Here is a 12,390-nt window from a genome sequence, read left to right as displayed (position 1 = left end):
TAAAAAAAAAAAAGACTTGGCGTACAATAAAGAATGTAAAATATCTAACTAACGATTTTAAATGAATTACATGTTGAAATGATATTTTGCTTATACTGGGTTAAATAAAGCATATTATTAAAATCAATTTCACTGATTTCTTTCTACTTTTTGAAGTGTGGCTACTAGCAATTCTTAAATTTAAAAATTTAATGTCATATGTGACTTACATTTTTATCACTCCTTGTATTTCTGTTAGATCATGCTGATAGAGACTAACCTTGCAGTTTTCTAAAAACAACTTAAAAAATATTGTGCTTTGGAGGAAACAATAGTTATACTAATACACTGTATATCAAGAAATTACAACCATCATTTACTATCCTGCTCTATACTTACAACTCAGGGTATAAAATCATTAAACATGTGCCAAAAACATCATTGCACACATAAACTGGCACCCTGCCAGCAGGCTTTGAACACTGAACACACTTAACCCCCAAATCCTTTCTATCTCTAACTCTCCAAGCTACTGGATTCTGCGGACAGGCCACTAGGCTTTCCTGTCAGATCCTCAATTTGAAATCTGCATATTTCCTGAGACTTTACAGGCTCTGCCCTCACCTTGTCTCAGGTTGCAGGACACAAACTCCCCATGGACTAGCCTGCCCACGCCCATTCAGAATATCAGTTGCCCCAGAGCAGAGGAATTACTAGCTGGTTTCACTCGTGCTTTACACTGTAATGATTTTTACAAAAAATAAACAAAATCTCTTTGGTTATGTTATTTGTACTAATATGTTCATGACTATATGCAATCACAATGTCAAGTGTAGGGGCTGTGGTTATCCAGAACTTTATGATTATATGATATTCATGGATATATGTAAATTATATTGAATTTTTTTCATATGATGCAGAAAACCACTAAAGGGACAGTATTTATAGATTTTTTAAAAGTGTTTTGTAAGTTAATACTTTACTTTTACGTGACTCTTCTCTCCCTGATGATCTAAAACTGCTTGGTAGGCAACGGTGATCACCACTTTACAAAACAGAGAATAAATTTCACTAATAATAAAAGCAAATACAACCTGTATGTAGCACTCACTGACGCCTCCTACTTTTAATTTTTAAGAAGTCATTTTCTATTCAAAAGTATGATGATGAGATTTGCTGTTTAAGCCCTATTTTGAATAGACTGAACCACAGTCACTGTGTGAATTAGAAGGTAGTAATTGAAACAGAGATATTGTTTCTTCCCTTATTTTTATGTAATCAAAAATATAACTCTTTATTGAAGAATTTAAATTTAGCTAACATAATTAAATATAGAGCACATGTTTAATAGAGACACATACATTAATACTCATGTACTAATCAGGATCTAGTCAGTTGATTTTAGCTTGGAGTCAAAACTCTTCACAATGTGTTTGCCTCAGATTTATTCATTTTTTAAAAGTTACCTTTCAAATCCCTCAGTTGATCTACTCAATGTTCCTAAATTGTTAAAGTTAGTATAGCCAAAACTTTAGATTATACTCTCAAAAGGGCCAGGCCAAAGTCACAGCACAAATGTGTCGAATTTTTTACCAAAGAAATGATGCAATTTTGGAGTAGTAATTAACCTTGGATAACATTTCGACCCACTCCTTTTACACAGATTAGGAAACTGAGTTCTTCTAAGAAGTCACGTGACTTGTGAAGGCCAGTGTTTCCTTGCCAGAACTGGACTTGATTCTCTGTGTTTTGTCTTATTGTTTTGTTAATCTACACTATATTTCTCCCCTACAATATAGTAACAGAAAAAGCAGTAAGGAAGAATCACAAATGCATTTTTTCATTAATGCAAAATAAGGGTTTTTCCAATTTCATCGTTATAAATAAACAGTACTTTCTTATTTGTACTCATCGACTTTTAACACAAACTAGATGCAATTTAGTTTGCTTATAATACTACTGAACAAAACTATTGCTTCTATTACAAATTGCTTGTTTTAGCAAATTTATACTGCTTCCTATAGAATTAGCAGGAACTATTTGGGTGAAATTTATGAACAAGATATGTGTGAATAGATTTCATGCTATACAAATGGTCATAATGGGTAGAAATAATTATTTTTTATGGCATTCCTTTGAACCTGAGGGAGAGTAGGAGTGAATTTAAGGTTACACACAGAAAGTGACAGTCGGTTGGGAGCCAACATGGTGAACTCTATTAGGAAAGAACCTGTGTCCTTCCCTGTTCTTTTCCAAACTTCAGTTCCAAAGAGCATTCTCTGCTGCCCTCTAGAGCTTCTAAAAACCATTAGTGACAGCAGCAAAAAAAACAAACAAACAAACAAAAAAACAACCAGAAACCTACAGGTAAGCAAACAAGAAATTATTTTCTCCCCTCAATGACAGAGAAAACAGAACATGTCATTTGGCAAATCAAATATAGATTTAAACCAAATGAAGTAATGAATTAATGAATTAGTTCTGAAATATATGTATTTAAATTGGTATTTAATTAAAAACATGTACATATCTCTTCAATTCAAACTGATAAACTGCAATCTTTTCCTAACATTTGGTTCTAATTTTTTGGCAGTTTTCATTGGGTTTGTTTCAAGGTTCAGCAAAGTTAAAATGTGTTCAATGGTTTTTCTTGTTGAGTCTCTTGTTTTTTCATGCCATGTGCTGTCCATGATTTAGTTTTACCAGTATCTGTTATCCATAATTCACAAATTTGCATTTCTTAGATTATCTTTCTGGTTCTTCTAAAAAGGCAAGCCAAAGTTACAACTCCTCTGATCACTTCATATTTCAATTAGATCTGCCAACAACTTTAGTGAGTTGTTATTATAATCCCTGTTTTTACAATGAAAGAAGTAAATAACAAAAAACTTAGATGGCTTTACCAAAATCAGAGAGCTAGTCACATGTCATTTGGAAATTCAAACTAGGTTGGCCCAACCTGAAAAAGAAAATTTTATTCTTTCTACCACATTGATGCAACCTAGAAAGAAAGAATAGTCATTTCTCTTTTAAATGCATTCACAAGAACTTCAAACTTATGTCTAATATTATTCTTACTGCCTTTCTCCTAAGGTCAGTTAACCTTCTACATCCTCCACCCTGTTCAATGGAACCACCATCTATACACTAACCAAGCCAGAAGACTTCTCCTAGGCTCTGACCTTCTCCTCACCACCCTCCTTAGCCCTAAGTAATTATTTACCTTTAATAGTGAACTGTGATCACTCTTCAATTGGCCTCCGGCCTTGCCATCACCTTAAAACAGGCCCGTGCACAAAGCACAATAGCCCTCTAACTCCGCCCTCATGCCCAAGCTCCTTCCCTCTAAATCAGCCCCTACACCAATGACACCATGATTTTCTCCAAGCACAAATTTAATAGAGGCATTTTAACCCTTTTTTGCCTCTTCTTTTCTCCAATCTCATTTATTATTCCTCATTCCCTTCAAATCTGGTTTCTAGCCCCATGACTCTAACAGACTACTCCCTCCATTCCTTCACTCAACAAATACTTATCAAGTGTCTATTTTGTGGAAGGTTCGAGGGATATCTAGAGAAAGAGGAACCGTTTTACTCTTAATAAACTTAAAGCCTAATAAGGAAATACATATATATGTTTATATATTTATAGCAGATAACATGCTAACTGTTTTAAGTATTGCAGGACAATAGGGGAAGTGAAACTTGCTAAAGAGACTCAGGGAAGCCTCCAATAAGAGGATAATGAGCTGAGTCTTAAAGAGAAATAAGTTTGCAGCAGAGCATGGGTAGGGAGCATTCCTGACAGAGCACGGTATAAGATTACAAAGGTAGCAACTAGCCAAGGAAGCTGATAAAATTGACGATTTGTCTATGCTTTGCTAGCGTGTATAGACAATGAATTGCATGTAAGTGATTTTAGGCCAGAAAGCAATTTGGATTTGTGGAAGAGCACTGTGGCAGGAATCTTGAGAGTTTAGAATAAAGGGGGAAGGCTCTACTTTTAAGTAGACCTACCATTTGATCCAAAAATCCCACTACTTGGTATTTACCCAAAGGAAAAAAGGATCTTTTATAAAAAATACACCTGCACCCAAATGTTTATAGCAGCACAATTCACAATTGCGAAGATGTGGAAACAGCCCAAGTGTCCATCAATACATGGGTGGATTAATAAAATGTGGTATAGGTATACTATGGAGTATTACTCAGCCATAAAAAAATGGTGAACTAATACCTCTTGTATTAAACTGGATGGAATTGGAGACCATTCTTCTAAGTGAAGTATCACAAGAATGGAAAAACAAACACCACATGTAGTCACCATTAAATTGGATCTAATTGAGGAACACTTATTTGCATATATGAAAATAAAACTCATCGGAAATCAAGCAGGGGGGAGGAGGAGAAAGGGATGAGTAAATTCACACCTAATGGGTACAATGCACACTATCTGGGTGATTGGCACACTTATAACTTTGTCTCAAAATGTACAAAAGCAATTTATGTAACCAAAACATTTGTACCCCTGTAATAGTCTGAAATAAAATAAAAAGATAGGAAGTAGACAGATTTATAAGAAAGATCTTGTAATGGTTCAGGTTAGAGATGATGAGTGCCTGAACTGGGAGAGTTTAGGCAGAATAAAGTAGACTTTTAAGAACATTCAAGATGTAAAAATGGGAATGCAATGTCTTCGAAGGCAGAGATGTTTTGTTCGTTGATATATCCCAAATACCCAGTGTCTGCCACAAGTAGATGCTCAAGAAATACATGTAGGATTCTGGGAAGATGGCAGTGTCACTATAGTTTTTGAGTCTCTCAGAATTTCCCCTAAAAACAAGCAGAAAAACTATTCCCACTTCTCCCCCTTCTCTCTAGTTACTCATTCTCTGAGTTTTATTTCTGTATCTTCAATGTTTCATCGTCACAAATATTACATATTTTCATTATGTGTACACATGTGTCACCCCTAAAAGATTGAGGGCTCTTTAAGTAAGGGGATGACATTTCACATTTAACTGTGCTTTCTCCCTTCCAGGTCCAGCCTTTTTTTCCCATTACTTTGTTGGTACTAAAGAAAAACAGCATTTAGTATGTGTAAGAGGAACCATTAAAAATTTCTAACGGTAGCAAATCAAAATTAATTTATGAAAAGGCATTAATAAAATAGCAAATAATAATGTTAATATTTTTATTGAAATAAAAACTGTGTAGAGACAAGTGGAAAAAATAATTTATTGCCGATTCTTTTACACATTAACATGGAACATTTATACATATATTGATATGCTGATAGGAAATACTAAATTTAAAGACAAACATTTTTACACAAAAGTAGTTGCACTCTATTTTATAAAGATATATATTAATAAATTATCAGATACATTTAAGAACCAGAGGCCAATTATTCCAATGGTAATGCACTATATGTTGAAATTAAACTAATTTTTCTGAACATGATGTTGGATATAATCACATTCTTCAAAGCTAAGAAAAGGAAGCTCATTTCTGGAAATAAAAGGCCAAGAATGTTCTAACAGAAGTATCCCAGCAGTATGTTTCCAGCTTTATTCTTGGATATGGTTAGAGCCCCTAACATTTAGCCCGAGCTAATGGAATAGCTCAGTGTGAAACAGCGCAGCTTTCTGTAACAGCTGCATGTGGTTAATGAGATTTAATACAAGGGATACAACACAAATGATGGCATTTTTAGAAGAAGTATAATTGCCATATGATTTGAATGAGCAACCAAATACTTTAACAACAGAAATGAGTATTCTATATCCCCAAAGGGAATAGCATACTTCAAAATAGTCACTATTTTCATAGCGTGGCATATTAATTCTTATTTTGGGAGTCTGAAAATAAATTTCATTTTTTTCCTAAAACTTAGAATTCACTCCTTTAGAAAATGATTTCTACAATGATATATACCCACATGATATAAACTTTGTTACATATTATAGTCATTAAAATATACATATACATATATATGGAGTACTAAACAGATTTGGTAAACCATGACATATATACACATGGCCAAATACTGTTCAGTTTCATTGAATTAAATTCAACAAATAGTTATTGGGTGCCTACTACTTGCAGATGACCACATCAGGCAATGCTCATAGTAGATTTTAAGACACAAGAAGCTCACATCATTCACATCAAAAGCCAAACTTTATATAATATACTAAAACCTTAAAAATAATCGAAAGCAGAGCTAAAGTTTAATAATGGATAGTGAGAGATATACCTAGGAAAAAGGCTTGGGATAATCGACAAGGACAAAGTAAAATCTGTATCCAGAGGGAAAAACTGCTCCTGGGCTTGGCTTGTGTTAGGAGATTACCGTTGTCTCCATTGCACAATCCCAGAGTCAGTTATCAGGCAGCTTTGTTTCCTTAACAAAGTGGAAGAAATAAGGGATTGATTTGCAGTGACAATAAAGCTTGTAATATCCCCTAAATGTATTTTTCTCTCTATAAGAGTGTAATCTTCGTTCACATCTGCAGTTTCTATAAATTATTCCCACCATAATTCTGGGAAAAACTGAGCCACCTAACTAGGACAACCAACACTCGAGGTATAGTTTGGTTTATCAGAAGAACATCAGTAAACATGCCAACCCCATAGGTAAATTATTTAAAATAAAACCAACTAAAAGAAGATAAATATTTTAAAACTTGACATTCCATTCCCTTTAGGACTTGTTATACTCTAAAAGCATTTTTAGGGAATGTATGCGTACATGAAATGAAATATAATCATGTAGTCTCACCACCCTGAAGAACCAATCCATCTACAGGGGAACAAAGTGTCAAACTTGCTTCTGGTACAACACATTATGAGTAGGAAAAGACTAGGCATGACCTTAGTGTGTACAATGTTACTGTCAGTGGTATGATTCCAGTTTGGATGTGATGTTCTAAGTCCATTCTAGCACATGGTTCTGGCTGGAATGCAACCAAAGTACCAGCAAGAACCTAAAACTTCCCTAAGGAATTAATTAGATTCTGACAAATTACGAATCCCTCATCTCTCTAGGAGAAACACACAAGGGACCAGGTCATAGGATTTCCCAAAATCCCCAAACACTCCACAGGGAGATATCCTGTCCCTTAGAAGGATCTTAAACTTCATGGTTGAGAAATTTCCCATGAGCCGCAGCCCTCTTGGCCATGATGGTGATCTCAGAACTAGCTTAGGGGCCAAGGATAGGGGCCAAGGGAGTCCCCTCACAGCCCACATAACCTCAGTCGTGTCTGAGACAGATTACAGGGGAAGAACAAAAGAACAGGCCTTTCAATCTAGTGCTTTGGTTTTAATTTTGCTAGAGGACAAAAGCCGGTAACCATAAAGTATCCCCTAAAAAGTGTTTATTGTTTGAACCAGCTCATTAATGTTTCAGTTATTTCCGCTGCTTTACTGAAACATTAATTTCTGTAAGCAAGAATTCTTTTCAAATGAAACACATTTTCAGTGATTACGATTTAGCATCCCATATTTATACTCTGTTTTAAAAATGAGAATTACACTCTGATTAGTCATACCTCTGTTCCTGTATTTTTTCTGGACAGAAACCAAACTTGCATTGGTTCTTTTTTGCCCTTCATAGATACTGGGCCTCTGTGCTCCAAATGGAATTGTGGATCTGAATTTTCTGAAGACATAAGACATCTAAAAGACAGGTGGGAGTAGGAAGAGAAGTATGCAAAGGCTGTTTGGAGAAGGTGAAATGTATCCAAGTTATAAATTGAGATAGATAGCAAGAACACATGCTGAAGTTGTACTGAAAGGTAGCTCAAGGTTGTAGTAACAATGATTATATCAGGAATTCCAAGTATGGTGGGAAATAATTTAAAATGGAAATGACACAATCTTCTTAAATAAAAAATAAACAATCCTAAGCAAGGGAAGACAGTGGAGGTGATAACCGTTTAAAGATAACAAAATCACTCAGACAGTTAAACCATAAGCGAAGAGCCATTTTGTCTGAAAATCAGTAAATACCAAGACATTTTCTCTTACCTATATGTATATTCAGACACATTTATTTTTCCCTTTTCTCCTGTGGTTTCCGTTCTGCTTGTGAGGTTCACGGTATTTCCAAAAAGACAATATCGAGGCATCCGCTGTCCTATGACACCTGTAACTACCTCTCCAGTGTGTATCCCTATTGTTATCTGTAGAAATCAAAGCTTTGTTTCAATAACTTCAGTCATTAACACACAAATATTGCTTACTTTGTATTATAGAACAATGTAGAACCATCATCTAAAATCATAAGGATTCTGTGTAAGAACTCCAAGCATGCTACAACTTCAAAAACCTTCACAAAACCTCTGTCTCCTAAGAGAAACATTTGAAGTCTGAATATCTCAATGATGTAAATCTGGTAACTTACATGACACATAGAAAAGAGATTTTAAAAAATAAACCAGAAGGTACAGGAGGTTTTATTTCATCCTCATGACTTCCAGTACATGGGACAAATTAGATAATCGCAAACAAGTAGAAAAATTTCTCATATCTGTGAAAGAATGTAATACAACGGACTCAATAAAATAGTGCAGTCTTTGCCGTCAAGATGCTTTTCTTTGTACATACTAACAATTTCCTGGTCAAGAATAGATTCACTTGTCCACAATGGTCTACTACTGCTATTATAACATTTACTTTATTTACTAACCTGAACAGATTCACCATCAACTTGAACCTGGCCAGCAATTTCCATCATGTCCAAGGCCAGGTGGCAGATGGATCGTGCATGGTGGATGCATGGCTCTGGTAAACCACTCACTGTCATATACTTGTCACCAACAGTCTCCACCTAACATATTACATATATTTAGATGTTCTTTGGTTAGCATAAAAATGACTGTTTCATTTGCTACCCTAATAAAAAAAAAAATTTCCCAGGGCTATCAGCACCTTTAAAGTCCCTGAATTCCCCTCCCCCTTAATTCTCTTAAAATTTTAATATATTCAACTCCAACAAAATGAAACCTTGTAATAACATGCATAGTACTTGGGGTCTTTGATTATAAGCGGGTACAGACACTGAATTATTTTTCCTCCAGTAAGCAATTACTTTCCCACCTCAGATCCCCTTATAATTCAGTAGAATAATTTTTTACCTTATTTGTCCCTGAAACAGTGACTTGAAGTTCAGTGATTTATCATGGTCATTAACCATTTATTTTTATGATGTGCTTACCAAGTGCTACATTGTATCTCAGAAATCGACTATAAAATAAATAGTCCTTGTGGAATTACAGTACCCCAGATGCCCAGGGATGGTTTAGTTAACATTCTTGCCTTTATGAAGCAATATTCCACTGACTTCATTTTTCCAATATTTGTTTCTAATTGAAACAAAGGGCAGAAATGCGTAATAAACATTTATCTTCAAGTTGATGTTATCTAAAAGCAAACCTCAGTCCCCAGTACCCTTCTCATGCCCCTTGACTTCTTTACTGTGTAAAGCATTTATGTATTTCAGTAAAAATGTCTCTTGCAGAGCACTAAAACGAATGCTATGTTTATAGTAAATGTGATAAACACCCTGCACAGATTTGTTAGCCTAATTGCAAATAAGCTGCTAAACATTTCATTTTAAGCAGGCGATCACCCACTCCATGAAACATTCCTTTGGTTACAAGAAAGAGAAAGTTTTATAACAAGAGGCAATTATTTAAGAAAATGGTAAACACTGAATACACGGAGGTTTACTGTACCGGGGCTGCAGTGCTGGAGGCAGAACTGTGATAGCAGTGCCTCTGGAGGGGACATTCAGAAAACCAGACTCTGAAGAGCACTGCAGCAGCTATCATGAGGACTTGCCTTATAAACAAATGGATTTTTCCGAGAATCCGTCAGTGTGTCAAATCTGGTGTAGAGGTCGTTGAGAAGGTTGACAATCTTCATGGCCCCTTCTCCAGATGCGTGCTTGCTACAGAAAGCGTTGAAGCCCACAATGCCACTGAAGAGGATGGTCACATTGTCATATCTTTTGGCAGGCACAGGACGCTTATGTCGCAGCTCATTGGCAACGGACGGAGGCAGGACAGAATACAGCAATCTGTTTGGCAGGATTAGGAGAGCGCCACTGTAAGACCTGCTGGGAATGCCTTTAGCATTTCTGCTGTCCCTTTCATAGAGCACCAGTGTCATTTGCACAGTAAAAGCCTGGATTCTGATAGGACACCCTCTGATAGGACACTGGCATCAAATATTAGCCATATTTATTAATACAAGCAAAGAAAGAGACCTGGTGATAGAATATCAAAGTTTTCACTTATAGTCCTGTATTCTGACCCTGCTATTATGCTATTCACAGGATGAAGGCTGTCATTACCAGCACTTAAAATGTCATATGCATAGCCCAACACCAGGACCATGTTTACCTCTCAAAAAGAAGAAATTTATCTCAATTTTTGGAAAGTAATATTAGAAGCAGCAGGATCTTTCTCCAGTGTCATTCATGACTCACTCCTCCATAAAAGAAACTGATAAGACAAGTGAAAATTGGTTTAGATGAGAAAATATTTTATTTCTATACGTAAAACTGAGACTCCCACAGTGGCATCAGGGATCATGCTAAGAGGACAGATGTGGCAAGCGCACTGGAGGAGAAGGAGAACTGATGAATTTAGAGGTACAGAAGCAGAAACCAGGCCTATGGGAAGACTCAGAGGAACAAATGAGGCCTCTTGCCTTTTTCTTCCCTAAAGCGCAAGGGCACACTGTGGGAAGTTTCAGCGGGCAAAATGGAGCTGAGCTCTCAGTGTCGTTTCTAGCCATGGTGGAATTTCTCCAGTCTTTGATTTTTGACTTTTAAACAGAATGATTTATAAAATGTTAATGCTATATTTGAATATTAAGTGTGAACAGTAGAACTATTTAAAGAAAATTAGTAGTAAATAGTAAATGGTTTCTAATTAAATGACCTTGAAAACCAAATATCTATAAAAATCTAATTCTAAATCTAATAATCTAAAAAATAATATAAGAGTTCTTGAAGCACAATAACACTAAATAGTACAAACAGTTTCAGAGAGTCAAATCCAGCTTGGGGAATCAAAATAAAGGAATAGTTCTGTGGTAAGTGCTTATCAGCTACTCATCTTCAAGACAAGAGCATTGTTCTACTCCCAACAACTCCAATTTTGGACTCCTGGTCTAGGAAGAGAACACTCTGCTTAAGCTGACAATTTAGGGAAAAAAGTGAATTAAGAACTTTTTCAGTACAGAATATATGAATATTTTCAAAATTTAAAGTGTGCATTCTTTATAGTATTGGTTAGTTATCTGTTTATCATGAATGTAGATACTAGCTAATTGAGTCACAACACAAAAAATGCAACCTAGGTGGTTTTCTAATATATTAACAGCCAGAGCAGGATATTCAGTAACTCAAACCTACAAACTCATTTGACCTTGAACCTTAGTCCCAACATCTTACAAGCTCCATAAAATGTATAATTTTTCATGAATGAAGTTGTACTGTGTATCAATAACTACACACTCTCAGTTATTTCTCAAGCAATGGAAGAATTTGAGCTACCGGCCCCCATGTAATTTCTGAAATTTGCAAATTGACTGGATAGATTAAACTGGGTGCAGTTTAGGACCGTGAGGAAACTAAAGTGGTGTCGAAGGAAATAAACACAACTTTTAGCTTCATTATACAAAGGCCAAGACATGTGAATTAAAAAGCTATAGATAAAGACAGGTATTTAAATGGCATTCTCTATTTCAGTCATGCTATTAATCAAGTTAATGGGCGTGTTTACTTGTGTGCACAGCATCCATCCATGGGCAGCTACACGTGTATCAATGCAAGAGAAGTATAGAAAGTGATGCTGTCACCAATCTGGGTGTTCAAGTCAGGGAAATACTAACAGTTCTTATGCGAAGTAAAGCAGATCAGTTCAATTCTCTAAAAACATAGCTTCCTATTATATAAACATTAAAAAATGGTGTCACACAAGAACCTGGGTAAAATCTCTTATGAATGTCAGTGATTTAGTGCTTTTAATTAGTATATGGAAGCAAGGCCAAGTAGTATGCATGATATGTATTTATTTGTTAATAAATTCAGTATTTGAAAACGAAGTATTATCATTAAAGTTATTTGCCTAATATTTCACAATTTAATCTACCATTCATGGAAAAATAATCATTTTATATTTTGATATCTTTGCTACTGTATGTCATTACAGATGTAATTATCATTATTACAGATGACATCAGATTCATATCTTCCAAGCCCTAAAATAATTTAGGGTCCAATAAAAGACTTTTAAAAATATATGACAGTCAATTCTAAGTTCATTGTTCAGAGTAACCCTTTGCACCTGGCCAGCCCCTGCCATATTGAAGGTGGTTAAGACATAACTCTTGT

General features: G+C 35.4%; 1 protein-coding gene across 1 annotated transcript in view; it reads right to left on the bottom strand.

The window, feature by feature from the left end:
- Positions 1–6,346: 6,346 nt before the first annotated feature.
- The window catches only part of GUCY1B3 (guanylate cyclase 1, soluble, beta 3), a 31,851-nt gene continuing 25,807 nt past the window's right edge, over positions 6,347–12,390 (bottom strand). The window contains exons 5-9 of the mRNA XM_012645228.1: positions 9,828–10,205; positions 8,674–8,814; positions 8,013–8,167; positions 7,535–7,661; positions 6,347–6,384 (exon numbers count right to left, since the gene is read on the bottom strand). Coding sequence (XP_012500682.1) covers positions 6,361–6,384; positions 7,535–7,661; positions 8,013–8,167; positions 8,674–8,814; positions 9,828–10,205 — 825 coding nt within the window. The 3' untranslated portion in view covers positions 6,347–6,360. The remainder of the gene's footprint in view (positions 6,385–7,534; positions 7,662–8,012; positions 8,168–8,673; positions 8,815–9,827; positions 10,206–12,390) is intronic.

This window comes from Propithecus coquereli, unplaced genomic scaffold (genome assembly GCF_000956105.1).
Source record: "Propithecus coquereli isolate 6110/MARCELLA unplaced genomic scaffold, Pcoq_1.0 Scaffold228, whole genome shotgun sequence".
In the NCBI taxonomy this organism is placed as follows: Eukaryota; Metazoa; Chordata; class Mammalia; order Primates; family Indriidae; genus Propithecus; species Propithecus coquereli.
Note: the sequence above shows the minus strand (reverse complement) of the source record. Positions and strands in the feature narration are given on the sequence as shown.